At 39.8% G+C, this 26304-nt stretch overlaps 1 protein-coding gene across 2 annotated transcripts in view; it reads right to left on the bottom strand.

Annotated features, from left to right (window-relative positions):
* LOC311523625 (protein FRA10AC1) overlaps window positions 1–26304 on the bottom strand; it is a 54747-nt gene that overhangs the window by 3665 nt on the left and 24778 nt on the right. Inside the window, exons 8-13 of one of the 2 annotated variants that reach the window (XM_084633812.1) lie at window positions 25461–25506; window positions 11463–11576; window positions 8369–8411; window positions 3425–3489; window positions 2793–2831; window positions 248–326 (exon numbers count right to left, since the gene is read on the bottom strand). In XM_084633812.1, coding sequence (XP_084489938.1) covers window positions 248–326; window positions 2793–2831; window positions 3425–3489; window positions 8369–8411; window positions 11463–11576; window positions 25461–25506 — 386 coding nt within the window. Of the gene's footprint in view, window positions 1–247; window positions 327–2792; window positions 2832–3361; window positions 3490–8368; window positions 8412–11462; window positions 11577–25460; window positions 25507–26304 lie in introns of both variants that reach the window. The other variant, XM_084633811.1, reaches the window with a different exon arrangement.

Genomic DNA, 26304 nt, shown 5'->3' with positions numbered 1-26304 from the left:
TAGTGCTGAGGCTGCAACAGCAGGGCTGGAGCATCTCCCTGCCTTGAGGGGAGGATTTCTCCAAGTTTCACACACTTCCTCTCCTTCTAAGGGTATATACTTGGGTGTGGTGAAGGGAAGAAGATTTGGCATTGATTTTCAGTGTTGGAATAATCATAATAAATCCTGAAAAGACGCATACAGCCACATGATTTTTGAATAGGCATAACTATTACAAGATATACAAGCTATTGGTATCAGAACTAACCGTGATTTTTCATGTGTCTCTTGTAGAGGACCCTTCCAAAAGTCAGCATCTGAAGGATGCTCTTCACTGTCATCTGCGTCTGTTAAAGATTATAAAAACGTCTTACGAAAATTAATTTTCAAAAAAAGTTTTCTTCCAAATTTTACATGGCAAGTATTAGTATAGTATTAGTAAGTCTAAGCCTCTGAATCAAAGTATAACTTTAAGCATGAGAATTCTGGGGGAATTTTTTTTTTTTTTTGCAAATCGCTTTTCATACAAATGTGCAGTTGTCTCCCTAGTACGTATCTCATGGGACGTGCAACCTTAAAAAGGAAAATCAATACAAGAAATTTATTTTCTACCTTAAAATGAAATATTTATTATTAAAAAAGAGACATGAAAAACATGAGAGAATAGTGTTCAATCCAGCTTTTGGGGTCCAGTTTTCAATCTGGATTGGGACCGTATTGGTAGCCTGCACACATTTTTCATTATTAGCTGATGTTCTTTAATTTTTAAGGTTGTCTTCCATATTTTTTCTACAATTAAAATAGGTTATTATATAGAGGACTTTCAAGACTGTGCAGAAATGAAACTTTAACATCCTCAACTCATCTTTTGCCCAAAACATAAGTTATGGCAAATTCATCTGACAATCATTTCTGCTTACCAACTAAAATTGTTACGTTACAGCATTTGTTTTTTAAAAGCTGTATTGATTTGATATGGTGGCTCTAATGCCTTAATCTGTTGGACTCTGCTCCAGAACACTGATCCTTGTATCAACAGTAGTGTTAGCACTTTGCTCCTAAAATTAAACAAAGAAATGCTGCACATGCTCCATGTTGGCACACAGATCCTCACAGAGTAGGGGAACAGAATTATAATCTCCCATCTATCTAAGAACAAAGATATAATACAGAAAATTAGAGGCATATTAGCAAATTCAGGACCTTACAGCTCATGTGTTCTAATCTCACCAGCAGAGATCAATGTGAGCATCTAAAATTAGAGTAATATAGTGTTTTGAATCATGGTAATAAAAAAGGAATAAGCGATTCAATTTCTATTTATGTACTGATTTATGTCAACTAATTATAAATTGTAATAATGTAGAGAAACTAACAGATTGCCTCAGCCTCAAATACCTAACACTTTATATCTTATACCTCAAAAAATATGTAATGGTTTGTAACTGTACAATGCAATTTTTAAAAATTATTTTATTTATTTTTTTGGGGGAGGTAAAAGACTGGAGGTTATGGACCTCTAGCCCTCAACCTCCCCACACCCCAATTGCTCCCTAGGGCTCCTTTCTGACAGCAGCAGGGGGCAGCCCAAAGTCTTCCACTGTGGAGAGAGGGACCCACTCCAGGACTCTCTTTGTCTGGCAGGGAACTGAGGTCTGGAAGGCATCCCCAAATGTTCTATTTCAGGAGGGCAGGTAAACAGGAACTATCAGTTTCTTCCAGACACTCTGCAACAAGGAAGTAGGAGGCCCAGAGGCAGGAGCCCCCATAATAAAACAGGCATTGGGGAGTGGAATTAGTGAGGAGCAGGGAATGCCATTGCCAAAGCAGCCACTAGGACCCTCAGCTCTTCTTACTATAGCAGGGGGCTCTATGAAGTACTGCGGGTGGGAACTGGAATGGACTTTGGTTTAGAGCATATTGGGCAAAGTACCTCCCCCACACTGCTCTCTAGTAATTTATTCTGAGGTCACAGATAACTTACACATACCTCACATACCTCTCACGCCCCTACAGTGATTAGCAGAGCAATATTTGTTTTCACCTTTATAGTCTTTGTTGCACAAATGTAACCCAAATCTTGAACTATTTTTCCTAGTATTACTATTCTTCTATTATCTTCTCCTTCCTAGATTCCACAATTTCACTTCCTTCCATAAACTTGAAAAGGATTCCTGCCAAGTGTCCTTCATCTATCCTTCCTATGAATTTAAATCAGTGGCTCTCAATCTTTCCAAACTACTATACCCCCTTTCAGGAATCTGATCTGTCTTGTGTACCTCCAAGTTTCACCTCACTTAAAAACGTCTTGCTTACAAAATCAGACAAAAATACAGAAGTGTCACAACACGCTATTACTGAAAAATTTCTTACTTTCTTATTTTTACCCATATAATTATAAAATAAATGAACTGGAATATAAATATTGTACTTACATTTCAGTATATAGTATATAGAGCAGCGTAAAGAAGTCATTATCTGTATGTAATTTTAGGTGGTAATGACTTCGCTAGTACTTTTTCTGTAGCCTGTTGTAAAACTAGGCAAATATCTAGATGAGTTGATGTACCACCCAGAAAACCCTTGTGTGGAGGTACATGTACCCTTGGTTGAGAATCACTGATTTAAATCAATCTTTTTTTTTTTTGTTTGATAATCCTATGTTTGCTTCTCTTCCTACAGTATTTCATAAACGATATTTCAAATCATTGTATCAGAAGACCAAAACTGCTGATGAATAGAACTGAAACCGAGGACAAACCAACTTGTAATAGAATAAGTAAAAAATTTAGGAAGTCATTTGAATAATTTACCGTTATCAAAATCATCTGAATCATCTGAGGAAACTTGATCTGAAAAGAAACAGCCATTTAAAAACAATTAGTTTACCTTGATTTTATGCACTATTTTTAACATGTTTTACAAGGGCACACTTACCACCTAATAAACCTCTCTCTCTCTCTCGCGCACACACAAAATAAGGCAAACACTTAAGTAAAGGGATTATTTTTCTACAAAATGGAAAGTCATCAGTTTCAGGTAAAATATGTTATCCCCATATCTGTGATATGAAAAAGGTTATCTTAGGTTATCAAAAGGCTTGCAACCCCAGAGCCACATGGAACCAAACACTTTAGTACTCTTTTTGGTATGCTGCTTCCCTTTGTTTGGACAGGTCTTTCTTCAAATAGTATATTACTCTGGAGGCTCTTCTGGTCTATGAATCATTAGAAATTCATCCCCTTTCTCTTTCCCCTGACAATCCAGTTAATGAGCCATTGAAATCCAGTAACATAAATGTATCTCTCACTTTGATAGGGTTAAACACTCAATATTTGTATTTAATATTTAAAAATAGAGACAGTTTAAAAACTTATTTTACCTTTCTGTTTATTTCTCTGTTTAGATCTGTGTTTTTCTGAATGAGATAATCTTGACTTCTTACTTTTGGGGTCTTCAGTGTTTTGTTCAGTTCTCCCTCTCTTCTTGTTTGGTTTGACTTCTCTCCTCCTTTATAATAAAAAATGAATACATAAGTTCTGCCAATGTACTCTTCGAGCAACAGAAAACATATCAGAAATCAAGCCCCATCAAGAGATTATATACTACTTCCAACATTTGTTTATTACAGATTAAACATTTAAAATGAATGTCTAATGCAAAAAATATTATTGTTACCTTAAGGCTGTTACCTACATCCGAACACAAAAAGACAGGAAATGCTAAAATGAAGGTTACTTACTTATACACGGAGTTCTTTGCAATGACTCTGTATATTCACACTTATGGGTAATACACCGACCAGTGCATCCTAACGGTAGAACCTTCTTCAAGTAGTGCCCGTTAGAGACCAGTTGCGCCCCCTCCTATCCCTTCCCTCAGCATCTTCCAACACTGATTAGGGGCAACACTATATAAGGGGGTGTTGAGCCCTCTCCTGCCTTGGGTTCCTTCTACCACAACTGAGAGAAACCAAGATAGGACCCTGAGAAAGAGGGGAAGGTGGGCGGGATGAGTGAACATAGAGTCATCTCAAGAATTTCAGTTACAAGGAACCTTCATATCTTCTTTGAGTGGTTCTGCATATTCCCACTTAAGGGTAGTCTGGCAAGCAGTACTGAAAACTCAGGAGAAGGGGACGGAGTCCTAATTAAACAATGACTGAAGCACTGTTCCATCTAATCTAGCATCTGCTCTTGAAGCCAAATACAAATCATAACGTTTACTAATCATATGGTCTGACTTCCAAGTAGGAGCCTTACAGATTTCCAAGACAGAGAAACGTCTAAGACAAGCAAATGATGCTGCCGCTGCCCTAGCGGAAAGAAATCTCACAAAAGTAGGCACAGGCACGGCTGCTAATTTGTCACATTCAAAGACACATTATTTAATCCATTTGGAAATAGCAGATACACTAAAACCCATATATGTTTTAGCATACAAAACAAATAACATACAAGACTTTCAAAAAATCTGTAGTTTATTTAAATAATATGTTAAAACTAGGGCTGCCAATTAATCACAGTTAACTCAAGCAATTAACTCAAAAAAATTAATGATTAAAAAAATTAATCATGATTAAACAATAGACTACCAACTGACATTAAATATTTCTGATGTTTTTCTACATTTTCAAATGTATCAGTTTCAATTACAACACAGAATACAAGTGTATAGTGCTCACTTTATATTATTTTTGCTTACAAATATTTGCATTTAAAATGGTAAACAAAAGTAGTATTTTTTAATTCACCTCATACAAGTACTGTAGTGCAATCTCTATCATGAAAGTGCAACTTCAAATGTAGTTTTTTTGTAACATAACTGCACTCAAAAACAAAACAATGCAAAACTTTAGAGCTTACAAGTCCTTTCAGTCCTACTTCTCGTTCAGCCAAGTGCGAAGAGAAACAAGTTTGTTGACATTTATGGGAGATAAATGCTGCCTACTTCTTGTTTATAGTGTCACCTGAAAGTGAGAATAGGCATTCGCATGGCACTGTTGTAGCTGGCATCGCAAGATATTTACATGCCAGATGCGCTAAAGAGTCATATGCCTCTTCATGCTTTGGCCATCATTCCAGAGGACACACTTCCATGCTGATGACGCTCATTAAAAAAATAACACGCTATTTAAATTTGTGACTGAACTCCTTGGGGGAGAACTGCATGTCTACTGCTCTGTTTTACCCACATTCTGCCATATATTTCATGTTCTAGCAGTCTCGGATGATGACCCAGCACATGTTGATCGTTTTAAGAACACTTTCACTGCGAATTTGACAAAAGGCAAAGAAGGTACCAGTGTGAAATTTCTAAAGACAGCTACAGCCCTCAACCCAAGATTTAAGAATCTGAAGTGCCTTCCGAGAGAGGCATGAGGCGTAGAGCATGCTTTCAGAAGTCTTAAAAGAGCAACACTCTGATGCAGAAACTACAGAAACCAAACCACCAAAAAAGAAAATCAACTTTCTGCTGGTAGCATCTGACTCAGATGATGAAAATGAACATGTATCAGTCCGCACTGCTTTGGATCATTATTGAGCAGAACCTGTCATCAGCATGGACGCATGTTCTCTGGAACGGTGGTTGAAGCATCAAGGGACATATGAATCTTTAGCGCACCTGACATGTAAATATCTTACAACTCTGCTACAACGGTGCCATGCAAATGCCTGTTCTCACTTTCAGGTGACATTGTAAACAAAAAGCAGGCAGCATCATCTTCTGCAAATGTAAACAAACTTGTTTGTCCGAGTGATTGGCTGAACAAGAAGTAGGACTGATTGGACTTGTAGGCTCTAAAGTTTTACAATTTTTGAATGGAGGGTTTTTTTGTACAAAATTCTACATTTGTAGGTTCAACTTTCATGATAAAGAGATTATACTACAGTACTTGTATTAGGTGAATTGAAAAATACTATTTCTTTTGTTTTTTATAATGCAAATATTTGTAATAAAAATAAAGTGAGCACTGTACACTTTGTATTCTATGCTGTAATTGAAATAAATATATTTGAAAATGTAGAAAACATCCAAAATTAATTAAATAAATGGTATTCTATTATTGTTTAATCGCACGATTAATTGGGATTCATTTTTTTTTAATTTCTTGACAGCCCTAGTTAAAACTCTTCTAGCGTCTAAAGTATGTTACACAGATTCTCCTTTATTAGCATGCGGCTTTGAAAAAATACCGGTAAATTAATTATCTGATTGATTTGCAACTTAGATATTATTTTTGGTAAAAAACTGGGATCAGGCATAAGAACCACTTTTCTTTATGAAAACCCTGCAACAAGGCATGTAATTCACTCATTCTTCTGAATGATGTTATAGCAACAATAAACACAGTTTAAGAGATATAAAGAACGAACGAACGAAAGAACACACTGCCAAGGGTTCAAAAGGCAGCTTCATAAGCACAGATAAAACCAAATTAAGATCCCATGAGGACACCAGATCTGTCAAAGAGGATACAAGTTAGATAACCCCTTTGTGCCATGCAAAAATGATGATCTACCGTTAAGCAAAACATGGTAAGCTGGAAGAGCCATCAAATGAACTCTTAAAGAAGAATTAGATAATTACTCAGATTTTAAATACATCGAATACTCCAATACACCCACAATACAAGCTGTAACTGGTGAGACAGATTTGCCTTGCAACCAAAAAACAAATCTACCTCATTTCAAGTAATAACATTGCTTTCACCACTTGCTTTCTAGAACTAAGTAATGCATTTTGAACCAACAAGGAACAAGACTGTTCTACATTCATCAAATCCCAGGTGCTGAGGAATGGAGAGACTGAGGATCGGTAGCACAGTGGCTAAGTTATGCATCCTGGGCTCTTAGAGACCCTGGTTCAAGTCTTCTGTGGGCATCCCACTGTCTTTCCTCTTAAGCCTCAATTGAGGCTAATGAACCATGAATGTTCTCACTTTCTCCCTTGGGCTTGTGCATAAAATTAGAGCCCCTATGTAAATGTGCCAGGCTGTCAAATAACATCAGGATAAAGAATCCTGCCATGCTGCTGCATCAACAGGTCTGGGGACAAGGGAAGCAGTTTGCAGTCTCCTTCCAACTGCTGACGCAGGTCCACGTACCACTGCACTCTCAGCCAAGCTGGCACAATCGAGATCACCTTTGCCCTGACCTGTTTTATCTTCCTCACCACCTTCTGAATTAATGGAAAATGGAAGTATACAGAAGGTCATTTCACCCAAAACATTAGGAAAGCATCCGACTGACTCTCCGTTCCTGCTCTGGAACAAAATAGATGACACTTTTTGTTGAACCTGATCGCAAACAGGTCTGTACTGGGCTGACCTCAGCTGGAGAAAATCTCTGTACTACCTGGTCCTTCAGAGACCTCACATACATCTGAAAATGGTCTCTGCTGAGATGATCTGCCAACACATTGCTCTCCCCTGCTAAATGAAGAGCTACTGGATAGACGGCGTGAAGAATGCACCAATCCCACAGACCAGAGGTCCCCAAACTGTGGGGCACGCCCCCCTAGGGGGGTGTAGAGGAACATTGGGGGGGGGGCACGCAGTGGGCCCAGTCCAGCCCCGCCCCCACCGGGGGGCGGTGGAGGAGGAGGGAGCGCCACCCAGCCCAGCCTCACCCCCAGCTCTGCTCTGACCCTGCCCACATCCATGGCCCTGGCTCCCAGCCCCATGCCTGGCCCTGTCCCCAGCCTCAATGCGGCCCCTCACCCCCAGCTCTGCTCTAACCCTGCCCACATCCATGGCCCTGGCTCCCAGCCCCTCCGCTGGCCCCCAGCACGGCCCTGCACCCGGCCAGGGGCCCAGGCCCCAGCCCCCACCGCAGCCCAGGCCCCAGCCCCCACTGCAACCCTCTGCTCTGCTCCTGGCCGCAGCTCCATTCCCAGCCCAGGGCTGAGGCTGGGGGAATGGCCGGGAGTGGAGCCACACTCAGCTACAGGCCCAGCTGCTGGGCCTCACTGCAGCCCAGCTGCAGCTCCACCCCAACCCGGAAAAAATTTTTTAAATAGGAAAAGCATAAACATTTTTCCTGCTTGCCTAACTCAAAAAATCACTAGGTAGATTTTGCATAAGCTTCCCAAAACCTAATCTTTGGGCTAAAATCTAGCATGGAAATTTCAGCCTAAAAGGCAAATTTGAGATAAGTATGAGCAAATGAAAAAAAAGTTATAATTTGAGTTGCAACTTTTATTATGAATTTCATTAATCCAAAAATACATAATTAGCAATGTTAGAGTATCGATTTCATATAAATGATAAGGAAGTCAGTATAAACAAAAGTTATAGTAATTTTTGCAGCATTCTTACAATTAAACTTATAGGAAAGCTTGGAACAGATTTATTATTTAATCTGAATTTTTCAAAAGGCTCCATTACCTGTGATGAAAATTTAATTTGCAGGAACATTGTGGACACAGTCCTGGGGAGGTGAAAAAAGACAATTTGAACATGAAAATGTCATATTGAGCAGAAATACTTTATTATTATTATGAACATTGTTATCCCAATCTTTATGCATTTCTTTCAATTTCACTAATTTTTACAACAACATAAAAATTCCAATGTAGCTATAACCAGGGTTCAAAAAAAGGGAAAAATAGTATGTGATAAAACTGTCAGTATGACTCCAAAGTACTGAATCACTTTGAAGGACGATGGGAGACTCAGCATTGGCTATTGTTCACAAAAAGTAAGTAGCATTTATTGTTTCTGGGGATCATGTTAGAGTATGATTTGGATGTGCTTTTGTGGACAGAATCAAACCACATTATGAATATATTGAAAGAAACACAAACACTACTAAGGCTTCTCACAGAGCAAGTATTATTGTATAGATGGACCCATAGTCAAGAAAAGAAAGATTAAAAAGACCCCACCCCTCTCTCTCACACTATTTACAAAAAAAAGCTTAATTATTTTTTGTATGTATCCATATACTGTTATGCACACATATTCAATAAGATCGGACTGAATAGATGAGACTTTGTGGCATGGGAATTATCCTTAGTGCAGTTAAAGATTTTCTGGGGAAAATCATAGAAATGGGCTGGAAGTGACTTTGAGAGGTCATCAAATACACCCCCATGTACTGAGGCAGGACCAAGTGATTCTAGACCAGGGGTGGTCAAACTTTTTAGCCGGAGGGCCACAGCGTTGTTGCGAAACTGTATGGAGGGCTGGGTAGGGAAGGCTGTGCCTCCCCAAACAGCCTGGCCCCCGCCCCATCCCAATTCCCGCCCCCTGACTGCCCCCCTCAGAACCTCTGCCCCATCCCACCTCCCCCTGCTCCCTGTCCCGACTGCCCCTACCCCTATTCACACCCCCGCCAGTCCCCCTGGGACTCCCACATCTATCCAACCCCCCCGTTCCCCGTCCCCTGACCCTCCCCCCCCCGAACCTCTGCCCTATCCAACCTCCCCCTGCTCCCTGTCCCCTGACTGCCCCGACCCCTATCCACACCCCTGCCCCAACCGTCCCCTGGGACCCCACCCCCTATCCAACCTCCCCCTGCTCCCTGTCCCCCAATTGCCCCCCCCCAGAACCTCCACCCCATCCAACCGCCTCCTGTCCCCTGACTGCCTCTGGGACTCCCTGCCCATTATCCACCTCCCTCACCCTGCCCCCTTACCATGCTGCTCAGAGCAGCAGGAGCTCGCAGGCACACGGCCCACCACCCACACTGCCTGGCAGAAGCAGCGGGCCAGAGCGCTGGTGGCACGGCGTGCTGAGGCTGCGGGGAAGGGGGAACAGCAGGGAAGGGGCCAGGGGCTAGCTTCCCTAGTCAGGAGCTCAGGGGCCAGGCAGGATGGTCCCGTGGGCCGGATGTGGCCCACAGGCCATAGTTTGTCCACCCTCTGTTCTAGACCAACTCTGAGAGGTATTTGTCCAACTTGTTCTTTAAAACCTCCAGTGATGCAGATTCCACAACCTACCTTGGAAGCCCGTTCTAGAGCTTACCTATTTTTTTAGCTACGAAGTTTTTCCTAATATCTAACCTAAATTTCCCTTGCTGCAGATTAAGCCTACTGTTTCTTGCCCTACCTTCAGAACAATTATGGAGAACAATTGATCACAGTCCTCTTTATAAGAGCCCTTAACATCTCTAAAGGCTTAGAAGATCCCCCTCCAGTCTTCTTTTCTCAAGACTAAACATGCCCAGTTTTTTTTAACCTTTCCGCTTAGGTCACAGTTTGTAAAACTGCTCTCCTCTGGACTCTTTCTGATTTGTCCACATCTTTCCTAAAGTGTGGTGCCCAGAACTGGATACACTACTCCAGCTGAGGCCTCATCAGTGCTGAATAGAGCAGCACAACTACCTCCCAGGTCTTACAGACAACGCGCCTGTTAATAGACCCCAGAATGATGATATCCATTTTTTGCAACTGCATCACATTTTTAGTGCATTCAATGTGTGATCCACTATAACTGCCAGATGCTTCTCAGCGGTAGTACCGCGTAGCCAGTTATTCCCCATTTTATAGTTGTGCATTTGATTTTTTCTTCCCAAGTGTTTTACTTTGCACATGTCTTTACTGAATTTCATCTGGTTGATTTCAGACCAGATTTCTCCAATTTGTCAAGGTAGTTTTGAATTCTAATCTTGTCCTCTAAAGTGCATGCAACCCCTCTCATCTTTGTATCATTTCCAAATTTTATAATCATATTCTCCACTCCATTATCCAAGTCATTAATGAAAATATTTAATAGTACTGGTTCCAGGACTGACCCTACAGAACACCACTAGACAGAACACTCCCAGTTTGACAGCGAACCACAGATAACTACTTTTGAGTATATTGCTTCAACCAGTTGTGCATCCACCTTATGGTAATTACATCTAGACCACATTTGCCCAGTTTGCTTATAAGAATGCCATGTGGGACTGTGTCAAAAACCTTACTAAAATCAGGATATACCACATCTACTGTTTCCCCTGCCTCCAGAAGCCCAGTAACCTTGTCAAAGAAGGAAAATAGGTATGCTAGTATTAGAATTAAGAAATGTCAGTATTAAAAATAAAATTAAGTTAATGTAATGCTTGCAAAAGGTGTTTGACAGCACTAAAGACTATTTAGCCACAGAAATGGTTCAGCATGAGTTGTGCTGAAACTTCACATATGCTGTTCAGTCTTCCTCTTAAAAAAAATAAATGAAGCAGCTGTGTTACAACAATACGACTAGAAGAATCTATGGCAGTAAGAATTAGACAGCAAGAAGTGTTCAGGTAATAAAGCAATTATAGGTTGTACTGATTGAAAGAGAGCGGTTTCCCTAAAGCACAGCCATTATTATATTTGTAACTAGTCCAACCAAAAGTATCATATACAACAACTTATTTTCCTCCTTGCCTACTATCCTAAGCATGACTACAATTTCTAGGTTTTTCATTATATCATTAAATAGTAAGATATTAGCCTTCATTTGCATTTACATAAGCTTGAAGGCCAACCATAGGAAGGGGCTGACTTACGCAATTTCACAAGGGCATTCCTCTTTTCACCATATTCAGTGTACCCAAAATTCACCTCCCAGCTCTTCAGTCCTTCTTTCTCATCACAGTGCTTATTTCCACAGGAAAACTGACCTGTCAAGAGACCAAAAGAAAAAATCATGGTTAAATCATTAGCTCATTTGGGCTTGACATTGTTATATCCAGTCTTCCTTTTTTACATTACTCAGCATTAAAAAGGTAGAAAGTAATGTCTAGAGGTAATGAACTAGTAGCAAACAACACTTAAGGACATAGCCACACTATTTGTTTAATATTGCACAATATTTGCAAAGAAAAAACAATTTAACAAATTAGATCGGTTCATGTCAGCTCTAATCTCTTTAGGTATTTTGAGGGCAGGCAGAAAGGAGTAAATTAAACCTACCAACACCAAATTTTGGAAAAGCTAACAGCTAATGATCAAATGAATGTCATTAGGCTACCTTCATCCTAAATGATTATTTACTTAGTGGAGTGTGATGGATCAGAAGGTGCCTTTCAGACACGTGAGCATTTTTAATGACACCAAATGACTAAGTATGAATTATGTGCAAAAATAAAATGCCTAAATATTGTTTAACGTGCATGCTTCCTTCCCTGTTCTATTGGAAAGCAATTTGCTTTCTAAAGTGTTCTAGACACATTTTGTTTTCCTCTTCTTCTACAATTTCTAAAAAGAATTAAGGCACACCATAATGAGTAAAGTATGAAACAACTTGTTTAAGAACTTTCTGGTTTTGTTACATTAAATCCTAATGTTAAAATTATGTAAACAGTCTACTTGTATTCAATGTTGTTGACACCACTGCATTTCTAATACCATACTTAATACAGAGAACATACACCCAATTGGTAGAGGGTACATTCATACACCGAGCTGGTGACAAGGATCTGTATTAATAGGCTCACCTCTGTTTTCAGTACTGTTTTCAAAAGATTAACCTCAGAATGTTCTGCCTAAGCTGCTAACCAATGGATTGACAGTGTCCTTGGATACTTCAATTGTACAGTGGAAAACCACTTGTAATGCTAATGCTTAAAACAAAGAAAATAGAATTTGCATTTAAATAATGCTGCAAAATTCATTACACCAGAAAAAAGGTGGGGATTTTTTTATCATAAAGAAGGAGCAAGTAAGCAGCAGGTTATACCATGTATCATAGAAAACATCCAGGTTTTTTGGACATTAGCTACAACTATGTTTCATGACTCCAAAAACCACAACTCCCACACAGGCATAGACAATAGTCACATGCATCAGTTTTATTACCAGTTAGCCTCTCTTTTAAAGGTGGTGCCTGGAAACACCAAAGATTTCATGCAGTCAACAAACCCAAATGTTACATACATAAAAACTACATTAAAATAATGTTCTCTCATCATCATTCAGTTAGTGTCCCTCACCTTATTTACCTCACACCATCCAAATCCTGTACTGAATACAGAATTATCCATTTTCTCCTGGCCTTTTTTAGAGCGTTTATTATCATAGTGTCTGACTGCTTCATAAACATTAATGATTTTATCTCTGCTATGAGATGAGAGCATTATTATCCCCATTTTACCAGTGACGAAACTGAGACCAAGACTTGTCTGAGGACACAGAGTGAGTCAGTGGTAGAGCCAGGATTAGAACTCAGGATCTCAAATACTAACCCTGCGCTCATTCCTTCACCCCACAGTGCCTTATTGACAGAAGTTTTCAGCATCTACAACTCCCATTGATTACACTTATTCTTTTCAGTGCTCAACATGGCTACATCCAAACCCGGGTTGTTTCAAGTCAGGCATCCAGAAAGTAAGGAATATGCAATTAGGGGCCACCTACCAACATTAAGGTTTAAAAGACTAGCTCTGCATCAGATAGGAAGATGGGGGAGAGAGAGAGAGACATAGACTGAGTTCACCTGTGTGGCATTCCCCTGACTTATCCACCAGACCATTCTCACTTCCTGCCAATCCCCTACCTTGTTCTCTACACATATTCCAACTACTAGAGCAAATAAAGCACGGATCCTAAAAGCAGCTTCATGCTCCACACAATCCTGATTTATTCTCTATGCACTATTCATCCTGTACACTGAATGAGGTAAGGGTGTGGCTAAGGGTTTCAGAGTGTGGGAGGGGGCTCAGGGCTGGGGCAGAGGATTAGGGTGCTGGCTCTGGCTGGGGGTGAGGACTCTGGGGTGGGGCCAGGGATGAGGGGGTCAGGATGCGGGAGGGGACTCAGGGCTGGGGTGCAAAGGCTGCAGGGGGTGGGAAATGAGGGGCTTGGAGTGCAGGCTGCCCTTGGGCTGCGGCGGGGAGAGAGGACTCCCCCCAGCCCTCTCTTGCCGCAGCTGGGGCTGGAGGAGAGGTGCCTGTCCCCAGCCGCAGCAGCTCCGGGGCTGTGGGAGAGGCACTTCTCCCCACCTGCGCAGCTGTTGATAGCCTGCTGCGTGGCCGCACAGCTTAGAGGGAACTTAGGTTGTATCACATACAACTGTAATAACTTCTCTATTATGCATCACCGTAAAGTCGAACAAAATACAGAGTGTATTATCAGACCATGCTGTGTTCAAATTAATCAAAATATTTGGAAATTTCTTATTTAATTATCCTGTTGTATAAAAGCTATTACCCAAAATATAAAACATTGTAACTGTTTTTAAATATTTCAGATTTTTCTGTCCAGCTTTGTATAAAAATTAAGATTTCTGTATCTCTAGTATTTAGTAGCAAAAATGACATTTCATATCATTCTATGTCATGGTTTATAAATTTTATTTGTGATTTAAGTAGAATGTCTCCAGTGATTTAGTGTTTTAACCTTGCATATAACTGAATGAGATCTCAAATGGTTCAATAATATGGCACTATTCAGCCTCATTTCATGAAAAAGATCTTTTAAGAAGCAGTTATATTACATAATGTCCATTTAAAACATGATCTAGTTTGAATACCATACTCTGTAGGCAACACCATATTCAGAGGCAATGCGTGGGGGGTGGGGTGTCCCACAGGGTCGGGTGTGTCCCGTTTCCCCCCCCCCCCCGATATCTGCCAGGGCTCACACCAGAATCTTTATATTGTTCCCCTCCTTCCCCACTACAACAGTTATACATCGGCTCTGCTCAGAGCCATCTAGTGAGGGCAGCTGCCATCATTCCCCTTACCTTGCCCAGGAGCTGCCCCTGGCCTGTGTCTTTGCAGAGCTTACCCCTTCCCACTGCCTCACCGGAGGTTGGAAGCAGTCCTGTCCCTTCCTGCCCAGACAGCACTGCTGCCACTTACACAGGCTGCCACTTGCCCCCAACATAGCCTAGTCACCTCCTGTTCCCTGGCTGAAGTGCAGGCAGGAAGGGGTTAAGGAGGCTGCACTGGGAGCCCCAGGAGCCACAGGGGTAATTGGGATCTGGCAGAGAGGAGAAGATGACACCAAACCTCAGCCCAGGGAGAGTGCGGTGAGGGGTCCAGTGCAGCTTGGCTCCTTCCTTCCCGGCCAGTGGCACTGATACCATCCTGGGGTGGAGATGCCTCCTGCCATCGGCTGCCCTTCCGCACAGACAGTGGCAGCCAGGTAGGGCGGCCTCCTGCATGTGCCCCTGGATGCAGAGCTGAGGGGTACAGACAGGGCACAGGAGCTCAGCCTGCTCCGGATAGCCTGAGCTACCTGCTGAAGGTGGGGGAAGGGATGGAGGGGCACTGCCTGAGGAGCGAAAGGCGTTCAGAGCTACCCCTAGGCTGGCAGAAATCTGGAAGGTCTCAGTGCAGCATGGATGGCCTCAGAGGCTGGCTCACAGGTCACAGCAATTAGCTTGCCCTGCTCCAGCAGTGTCTCTCCGAGAGTCTCAAAGCTCTTTACAAACCACAGTGCACCGCTGGGAGCGAGGCAGGGATGCCCGATTATACAGAGGGGGAGGCCTTGCATTTAACCTCATGCACCTGTGCGGGCATGTATCTGTGCAGGGGCTGCACCTGTAGTCTTAAGAATTGGGCCCAGCTGCCTTGTCCAAGCTCACAGAGTCCATCAAGGAGCCAGGAGGGTTGGGATCCAGCAGCCAAAGTCCAGGCAGGACCAGGAGCCTGTGGCCAAAGGTGGGACTGGCCAGGAGCTGGCTCTGAGCTGGATGGTGCTAGGAAACTGCTCTGTGTTGCACTAAAGGCGGCGCACGGCTGTGCTGCAGCCCACAAGACCATATAGTGTATTCCTCCCCGGGCGTCGCTTCTGCTGCCAGGGTTCACACCAGAACCTCTAAATTGTACCCCCACCTTTTATCAACATCACCTCTGTTCACTTTGCTGGTGAAATGCTGGTGAAACCTCAGATTACATGTGGAAGTGGTTAGGTGACAGACCATGAATCCCAGTGACCCTGGTGATATTCTAAACTAAAAGCAATCATGTGTGTACCTATTTCCATCATTTCACACTGACTCATCAGACAGTCATGGCTTCAGAACGATGTTTGGGGTTATTGTGTATGCTGGTTATGTAGCTGGTAATATTTTTTTATATTTATATTTATTTATATATATATATAACCAGCTACACAACAACATAACCAGCATACACATATAGTATGCACTATATATATATAAATATATATAAAAATATAATATAGTGCATACTACAAACCTTTGCACTTTTAAAAACAAAATATTTAGGGCCATTAGCCAATTTGATACATTTAGTTTACAAAGCTTACAATGCATATTTTTATCTCTACATGTTTGTTTCTACAGCATAATTATGTAATTATTATAACTAGCTAACTATGATATAGTTACATGTACTTACACTGTTAACAGTTGAGACATAACCATTTCTCTTAACTACAAATTCTCATTGAAGGTGTACGCTTTTATTCTGGGAGCCAAATACTTCCATTATAGTTTAATGCATCTCTTGGTTTGTCTATCTGCAGTTGACCTACCAAGGCCTTTTGTACCTGAAACTTGGGTGTTGGCAAGAAGACAAATACAGTCATTGAAAAGTTTTAACATTTCCTACTATGTATCAGTCAAAAAAATTTCTCTCTTACATTACATAAGATTAGTAAAAGTTTAAAGTATGAACTCCGTGATTGTTTGTTATCACAGTTTAAAAGACGTGAATATTTGTTTTGTATAGTCTGCCACTGAAAATTGGGCATATATATTACAATTATTAATGGTCACTAGGTATAGATATGATTCAGTTCTAGGACATATTGGTCACCAAACATGATTTCCCTTCATAATACCCAAGGGAAAAGACTGAATAAAAGAGAAGGAAAAATGAAAGAAAGAATCCTGGATTTAAAAGGAAAAAAATGTAAAATAATAATAGAAAATAGATGAAGGTACAAGGCCTAATGGATCTGCTTTAAAAAAAAAAAATCCAACCCTTAGGAAAAACTGAATATCATCACTATTTTCATGTCCTTAATAAGGACATGCCACAAACTTATAGGTTAACAGTGCTGCAAAAGTCACCCCTTTTTTATACTATTTAGAAAATATTCATAGCTAAGCACGTTGATGCAAAACAGAGTTGTACTCCCATTTACTAATATACCTTGTTACATTACTGAATGAAATTTGACAATTCTAACCAAACCAAAACAAACATCTTGCATGAAGGAAAAAAAAGTTAGGGATAATCACTTGTTTCAAAAGAATATATCAAAGAACTAGATCTGAAAAAACAGTCCCTGCTACACTGTATAATACTGAATTCTTGTGCCCCATAGTGGTGAAGTGTATTATTGCTCAATGCTGCTTAAGTTATAGTTGTCTCTATAGAATAAACATTAATCTTTTAATAAACACTTAGGAAAGAATGCTTTTAAATAAATCTTGAATTTTCTACCACGTTAATTAATATGAAATGTCGAATATAAAATATGAAACAGTTGAAAAAAACTCCATCTAGAGACACTTATACAAAGGGTTTTTAATTTTTTTTTCATAAGTTATCCTACTGAATGTTTAGGGCACATTGTAACATTTTCTTAGTTATCCTACTTTATGTTTAGGGCACATTTACTGCATTAAGATTTCCTGTATTCCACCACCAGTAACATAACCATGCGAGTTACAAACTAACATTTAAACTTGAAAACATATCAGAAAATTAGAAGTCTGAAGGTTACATTTGCAGATTTAAAACTACAAATTATAGGATACAGTACAATGCATATGTGGTCATCAGATGCACCACTTACAATTTTCAAAAAATTAGGCACTTATGATTGAGCTGTCCACTAATAAAGCTTGTCTACTGTCTATCACTCCTACTCTTTACTTCATTAAACAGATTACTTAATATTTACTAATAAAATTCATGCTCTCTCCCACAGAGCATGAGATTATAAAAAACAAATAAGGCTACTATGACAACAGGCCTAAGAGAACTCAGCTACATAATAAAAAGATCTATTTACTGAGCCATACCGATCAACAAGAATGCCAGTTCAATTACTCAGAAATTAAGGCAGCTAAACCTGCACCTACAATTAAGATTTTTAACTGAAGTGCTGCACCTTCTGCATAAGACAATGTTAGATATAGTTCTAAAATATTAAGAAGTATATTTATAATTCCAGTTATAGGCTATTTGATACATCTAGTATTTCTGAAATGATAAAAACAGCATATATGCTTTCTCGTCATTCCTATTCCTGTCCTACTCCACTTCCGCTTGCCTGACTTAAAGATGGAAAATAAAATCACTCACACACACACACACACATTATAAAAAAACACATTACATATACTCCTCAGAAATCAAAGTCACTTCCAAATAATATAATTCCTGATTTTTCTTATATGTAGTGAATAGAGAAATTACACTTTGCAACTGAGAATAATCACTTTAGTGCACAAATTCTAGTGCAGAAAAGCATTTCTATAAACGCCTAAAATATAAATTCCTATTTGTGGATTCATTTTTTCAGAGAAAGCATGTCTATGAATTCTAGCTACAGGGCATTGTCTCATTCCTAGAGCAGGACTGGGGCAGCTGAAATGCTGTAATTCTCAAGCCTAGTTACTGAAAGGACCACTTCCTCCAAAAATGAATTATTTCCATTTGGATTAGTGAGGAGAACTAATGTTCTTCCAATCTTTATACTGTGAAGCATTCTTGCCAGCGAAGGAAGGAAGTGCTCATTCTACTAAGCATGTGACAGTGTAGCTATCCATGAACTTTGGTTCCTATTCCTTGAAGGCCTCTAGTCATAAGGATTTTCTCCTTATGTAAAGAGATCTACCTCGTTTCCCCCACGTTTATTATACCCATCTTTTGCTGCTCTGACATATTGCTTAATTAACCTGCCTATATACCAAGACTTCATTTTACATCCATAGCCTCTGAAGACCATTCATTTAAGTGACTTTTTTTTATGATAGATTACAGTGTTATGTAACTGTATTGGTCCCAGGATACAAGAGAGACAAGGTGGGAGAGGTAATATATTTTATTAGACTAATGTCTGTTGGTGAAAGAGACAGGCTTTCAAGCTCCACAGAGCTCTTCTTCAGGTCATCAGAAGAAAATGACAACCTGAAGACCTCTGTGGAACTCAAAAGCTTGTCTCTTTCACCAACAGACATTAGTCCAATAAATGATAGATATTTTACTCACCTTGTCTCTTTTTATATTACTATAGCACCTACTAGCTGTAGTCATGTCCCAGGGTCCCACTGTGGTAGGCGCTGTGCAAACAGAATATGAGGATGATCCCCAACCCCAAGAAGCTTACAATCTAAGTATAAGACAAGACAACAGAGGGACACAGACAGACGGGGGAGTGCAAGGAAGCAATAAGACAATACTACTCAACATAATAAGCAGTGGTCTCTGAACACCAATAGCCTAACTGCAATATCCCCTAGAATTGCAAACATGGCCACACGAAGTAACATGGAACTCTCTTTCTTGTTTAATTACTTAAAAGCAGATACTGATGTGATTTTGCCAGGTCTGAATAATAAATACTGACTTCTCAGAGTGCATACAATGACATGTTTCTCAGCTCCAGAAAATGGTTGCTACTCCCTTTTGTCCTTTTATAGAACAGTGAAACAGTAAAACTTGTTTACAACCTAAAATGTTCAGGTTAGTTAAATGTAGAGGACTATGAGGAACTCCAACAGGCCTAATAGCACCAGGTACACTAATCACCATTAAAAAGCAAATGGGCCAAACGTGCTCTGTTCTATCGTCATTGCACTATGCCAAGACTTAAATAGCCAGTTGCAAAGGTGAATCCCCAAGTAGTATAATTCCAACAAAGGGTGTATGTTACTAATGGTTACTCTTTGTATTACAGTAGCATCTACCCAACTCAGATTGAGCCCCGTTGTGCTCGGTGCTGTACAAACACATAGTAGGAGGCAGTCCCTGCTCTGAAGAGCTTACAATGAAAACTGACAAGACAGACAGTAGGTGGGAGAGGAAACAAAGGCACAGAGAAGTGAAGTAACTTGCCTAGGTTCACAGAGAAAGTCAGCAGTAGAGCCAAGAATAGAATCCTGATCTCCTGCCTTCTAGACGGGTGTGCTCTGTCCACTGGATCATGCTGCCTCTCCTGACATTTCCCAATCATGAATAAGTTTGCTGGATGAATCTATAAACTAAATATCAGGGCCCATTTAATGAATTTCAGTATAAACTGAGTCTTCCAGAATATGCACAGCCATAGTTGTAACCTTTCAACATCTGCTCATGATGAAACAGCTATTAAAATTAACAAAATATTAAACTAACAGAAACACAAATTACTACAATACTGTGATTTAGACATAGATATGGTCCATTTTGTATACTGCATTCCAGAAAATAAAATAGTCTCCTCGCTCTAGGTTTAATATTATCAAGAAGCAAATCTGAGTGTTATAACATTGCTCTTCTTGGTGGTGGAGGAAGGCTGATGGACCTTCACATCTTCCTCTGCTGATCCTCTTACCTAACATATATATATGACCAAAGAATAAAATGAGGAAGATGAATCTTCAGATACTGAAGTTTCTGACACAGGCCATGTGGCAGTAAGAAGGAACTGGAGAGGCAGCCAGTCTGTTCTGCCCTTTATCTCCTCAGCTGGAAGCACAAGGAGACCAAGGGTACGTCAGCAGACCAACAGATACCTCTTTCAAGAATCCCCCATATTCAGGTACTCGGAGAACATGTGTACACCTATGTGAAACACATATAGGGACTGGTACTCAAAGAAGAAACACTGTTTAGTAAATACTTTATAGTCCCTTTGACATGATGGTGTCTCCCTTATAAGCCTGCCTTTCCAACACCCTTCTCTAGTAAAAAGAAAAGGAGTACTTGTGGCACCTTAGAAATTAACAATTTGTTAGTGCTCAAATAAATTTGTTAGTCTCTAAGGTGCCACAAGTACTCCCTTTCTTTTTGCAGATATAGACTAACACGACTGCTACTCTGAAACCCTTCACTAGTATATCTCCAAACAGCCTACGTCCAGCAAAATTTGCAGAGAATATCGTGCCCACCCATTTCCTATTGTTCAAGTCACAGCCATTTTATTATAGATGCTACACAGATATTACCAAATACCTGAATGATTACATACATCCCCTTATTCATGTACCATAACTAACTTAGTCTAAGGAAATTTATTTTGATATAATTGATGCATTTTTAAATAATTTGTTTGTGAAGATATTTTGACCTATTAGCTTCTGAGTATCAGGTGGAGTCAGTAAAAAAAATGAGATTACAAAGATTTTTAAGCATCCATATATACCCCAGAAGAAAAGGAACAGCCAACTCTTGCTTATTTAAAACTGACTTTACTGTTTTATCTTTATAGTTATCATACTAGGTCATAACGTAGAGTAGATGCTGAAAACTCACAGTTCCTACTCAAATATACCTCAGTGGTTTCGGTATTTAGGAAATAAATCTCTTCATATGCTTTAGTACCATTTAGTCAACACACAAAGAATCTAGAGAACTCTTTAAAGAATCTAGAGAACTTATCAAAATTGTTTCAAAATAGACAACAGGAAAAAATGTCTCTCTGAATCTCAAATCTTGAATCAAATGTTTTTCTGTGGAGTAAAAACAGCCTAAAGTAGTAATAAAAGAATGAGCATTAATTTTGCTTTTCCTAGCTTTCTTTTTGTATTCTGTAGAATTTATTATTTTCTTATCTACCATGTCAGCAGAATACTATGACAAACAAAATTACCTCTCCTGTCTCTCACGTTTAGATAAAATTGAGCACCAAATCAGCTCTTGTAACATCTCTGCATTAAAGGCCTTGGAATCTGTCCAGTATATTATCCATGTCTAAATTATCTTAATAGCGGGGCCTGTATCTTTTTTCACTTCTGAATCAAAGATAAGGAAATGACACCTGCTATCTTCCCTATAACTACAAACTAGGGCTGTCAATTACTTGCTGTTAACCCATGTGATTAACTCAAAAAAATTATGCACGATTAATTTCAGTTTTAATCACACTGTTAAACAAAAGCAGAATACCAATTATTTTCGGATGTTTCTCTACATTTTCAAATATATTTATTTCCATGACAACACAGAATACAAAGTGTAGTACTCACTTTATATTATAATTTTTTATTAAAAATATTTGCACAGTAAAAATGATAAACAAAAGAAATAGTATTTTTCAATTTACCTCATTCAAGCACTGTAGTGCAATCTCTTTATCGTGAAACTGCAACTTACAAATGTAGATTTTTTTGTGTTACATAACTGCACTCAAAAACTAAACAATGTAAAACTTTAGAGCCTACAAGTCCACTCAGTCCTACTTCTTGTTCAGCCAATTGCTAAGACAAACAAGTTTGTTTACATTTACAGGAGATAATGCTGCCCACTTCTTATTTACATTACCTGAAAGTGAGAACGGGCGTTCTCATGGCACTTGTGTAGCCAGCATTGCAAAGTAGTTACGTGCCAAATATGCTAAACATTTGCATGCCCCGAAATTGTTAATTCTTTAGGATATGAACTGTCTATTATATACAGCACCAGGCACAAGGGGATCCTTGACTACGGCCTCTACATACTACTGTAATATAAATACTTAAACACAAAAAGGTAAAAGAATATCAAGGTTGCGAGGTCAAGCAGCCAAATGTTAGGAAATGCCAAAATTAAGGTTACGCATGCAATGTGAATTTGGCCCCCTTGAGTGCATATAGCTACTTTATAATAATTACACGATCACATACTATTTTTTCCACATGACGTCAATATATACACACAAAAGTGTTGAATTAAAGTTGCACAGGGAACTTTAATTCTGGCAATTTTAGCTTTTGAGTGCTTGACTTTGCTATCACAACAGTCTAATTTTTTTTTTTTTTTTTGGTATGTAATTTCCTAGTTTTTTTAAAAAACTGAAAAAAAAATCCATCTTGTGGCATCATATTGACATCTGTATGGGTCATTACCAACACTGGATCTGTTAGATCCACAGCACAGTCCTCTCTGCCTTTTGAGCTAACAGAGTAACTGACAGCAGTAGTATGCTAGCATTCTCTATGTGGCCGAGCAGGAAATACATACTCTGCCAGTGGGTTTTACATATTTTTGCTGACAGAAGAGAAATACTCTAACATAGAAACCTTCGGTTTCATTCCAGGCTCTGAAAAGCAGTGTTCTCTAGTGGTCATAGACCTCTCTGCCCTGGTTCCTCCCAAACCTAATCACTTCTGTCCCAGTCCTGTCCCTTCCCTCACCCTCCTCTGCTCCTCATCCATCCATCCTCCCACCCCACACCCACTTCCACATCCAAATCTCCTCATCCAACTAGTCCCAGTCCCACCCCCTGGAACTCCTCACTCTAGTTCTAGTCTTCCCCTCATGGCTTCCCATCCAGCTTCCCATTTTCTCCCCATCCTAGCCTCCTCATTCTAGTCCCCCTCATAGTCTTGTTGCTCAGCTAGTCCCAGTTTCCACCATCTAAATTCCTTATCCAGTCTCAGACTTCCCACCCAGTCCCAATCTCCTGCCCCCATCATCTCCCAGCCCTCAACCCCAGTCTCCTTGTCACAATTTACTCCCTTCATACCGCCCTAAACACACAGAGGTCCCAGTTCTTGGTCCTTTGCATTCATGCCAGATTAATTTTTCCTCCATGCTGTCTGAGTGCCAGCAGAGGGAGCACTGAGCACATAGGACAGAAAAAAGAACAGGAGTACTTGTGGCACCTTAGAGACTAACAAATTTATTTAAGCATAAGCTTTTGGGGGCTAGAGCCCACTTCATCAGATGCATAGAATGGAACATATAGTAAGAGGATATATATATATATATATATATATATATATATATATATATATATATATATATATATATATATATACACACACACATATACACACACACACACACACATACAGAGAAAATATGAAAAGGTGGAAGTTGTCAGACCAACTCTAAGAGGCTAATTAATTAAGGTTAGCTATTATCAGCAGGAGAAAAAAAACTTTTGTAGGGATAATCAAGATGGCCCATTTCAGACAGTTGACAAGAGGTGTGAGGATGCTTAACATGGGGAAATAGATTCAATTTGTGTAATGACCCAGCCACTCCCAGTCTCTATTCAAGCCTGAGTTAATGGTATCTAGTTTGCAAATCAATTCAAGTTCTAAGCATCCTCACACCTCTTGTCAATTGTCTGAAATGGGCCATCTTGATTATCACTACAAAAGTTTTTTTCTCCTGCTGATAATAGCTCATCTTAATTAGCCTCTTAGAGTTGGTCTGGCAACTTCCACCTTTTCATCTTTTCTGAATGTACATATATCCTCTTACTATGTTCCATTCTATGCATCTGATGAAGTGGGCTCTAGCCCACGAAAGCTTATGCTCAAATAAGTCTCACTGCTCTCATTTCTTGTGCCTGGCACCACAATGTCCTGCACCAGCCAGGAGCAATTGCAGGGATAGTTCTTCTCAGCCCCTGTAGCCCTGGGCTAAAGCATGCTATGTGCTGACAGTCTTGAAAAAGTCTTGACGGCCTGTCCTATGGTGGGTGACTTCTGGGAGCTCTTCTGGCTCTATCGATCTGTTTCTTCACTTCCGCAGTATGCATCCGATGAAGTGAGCTGTAGCTCACGAAAGCTTATGCGCAAATAAATTGGTTAGTCTCTAAGGTGCCACAAGTACCTCTTTTCTTTTTGCGAATACAGACTAACACGGCTGCTCCTCTGAAACCTGACAGAATCTTTAGAGAATCTAGCTTCCAAACTCAAGCAAAACTCTAATGAGCATATGCAAACTGAACTTTTTCAAAGGCCAAATTTTGTCAATTTTTCACAAGAGCAACAAAGGCCTCACAGACAAAGGGCCATCCATCGGTCAAATTTCAAATCCCTACTCCATGGAGAGCTAGAGTGCCTCAATTAAATGGTTGTGATAATTTTTGTTTTGTTTTGTTTAAACATATGGACAAAAAGCCCTTATTTTTCCCTAATCTCATTCTTGGGGGAAAAAAAACCATTTTTACTGAAATTTACCAAAGCAATTCAACCTGAGGCAGACACCTTGCATAACAAATTTTAGCCTAAATGGCTGAAGTCTGACAAAATAGTAAGCACCTAAAAACAGGGTCTTATACTGGGAAGTGCTGGGCAACCTTAATTATTCAGTGTTGTATATAGTTAAGTAGTGCAGAAGCACCAGCTATTCGCCAGTGCCATTTAAGATGAATGAGCATGAAATTTCACGTTGGAAAACCAGTATAAAGGCTTTTTGCTGCAAATATTCTGCAAGATGAAAACAAAGCACAGATTTCCTAAGTCATTACTGATGTAGATGAGTGAGCACTCTAAAGATGTAAAATGATATAATGCAAGAAGTGCTAAGAATTATTACACATTATTGTCAACATTTCGGAAAACTTTCATCTATACCTCCACTTGCACAAACAAGATAGCAAAAAACCCACCACAAATAACTAACCAAGTAAGAACTGTAATACAAGAAGAAAGGCAATATTACCTTTTCCTGAAACTACTTCTTTCTCATGTCTCCATCTAAATCCAAACTGTGATAAAGATAAAAACTGAAATTAAGTTCTGAACAGTCAAATAAATTCCAAAGACATACAAAATTTTAAAAAGTTAATTTCAACTGCTTGCTGCCTTTTAGTACTGTTTCCTTGTTTAGCTCTGTTAAATAAAATAATAATCCCTCACCCAATAAAAAGAAACTCACTGATTTTTTATTGTTGGATTGAATCATGAATGGAATCTGATTTAGTAGACACGGATCTACAAGTCTACAATGTTTTGCTAGCAGGCAGAAAGTAAGAGAAATCAGGAGAGAAAGAATTGTATTTCATTCTGCATTGCAATTCCTTCTTTATTGTATACAGTGAGGAGAGCGCTGGAAGTTGAAACGGAATGTGAAATAGACATTTTAGTTACGTTTCAACATCCCATTCTCCACCTCATCCCTACATGAATTAAAACAAAACTACATTTATCTAAGGCCTTCTCTACACTACACTGCTAAGCGTCTACACTGAAATGTAGCTCCCACCAATGTCACTCACCCACTACACCAACCTAATAACTCCACCTCCGCGAGAGGCATAAACGTGTAAGTTGATGCTGTTAGGTTGACGCAGCGTCAGCTTGCTTACTTTCAGAAACCATCACACAATGCCCCTCACTGGCAGTTAAATCAGTGCAAGCACACCTTGGTGAGGATGCACACTGCCAACACAAGGAGCATAGTGTGGACATGTAAAACCGATTCAATTACCGCAGTGGCTGTGCGTCAACACAACTTAGGTCGACTTAATTTTGTAGTCGAGACTTGCCCTAACTTGTATTTCTTT

Source organism: Lepidochelys olivacea (assembly GCF_965140295.1).
Source record: "Lepidochelys olivacea isolate rLepOli2 genome assembly, chromosome: 7".
Classification (NCBI taxonomy): Eukaryota; Metazoa; Chordata; order Testudines; family Cheloniidae; genus Lepidochelys; species Lepidochelys olivacea.
This window is presented reverse-complemented; position numbering and strand designations above follow the sequence as displayed.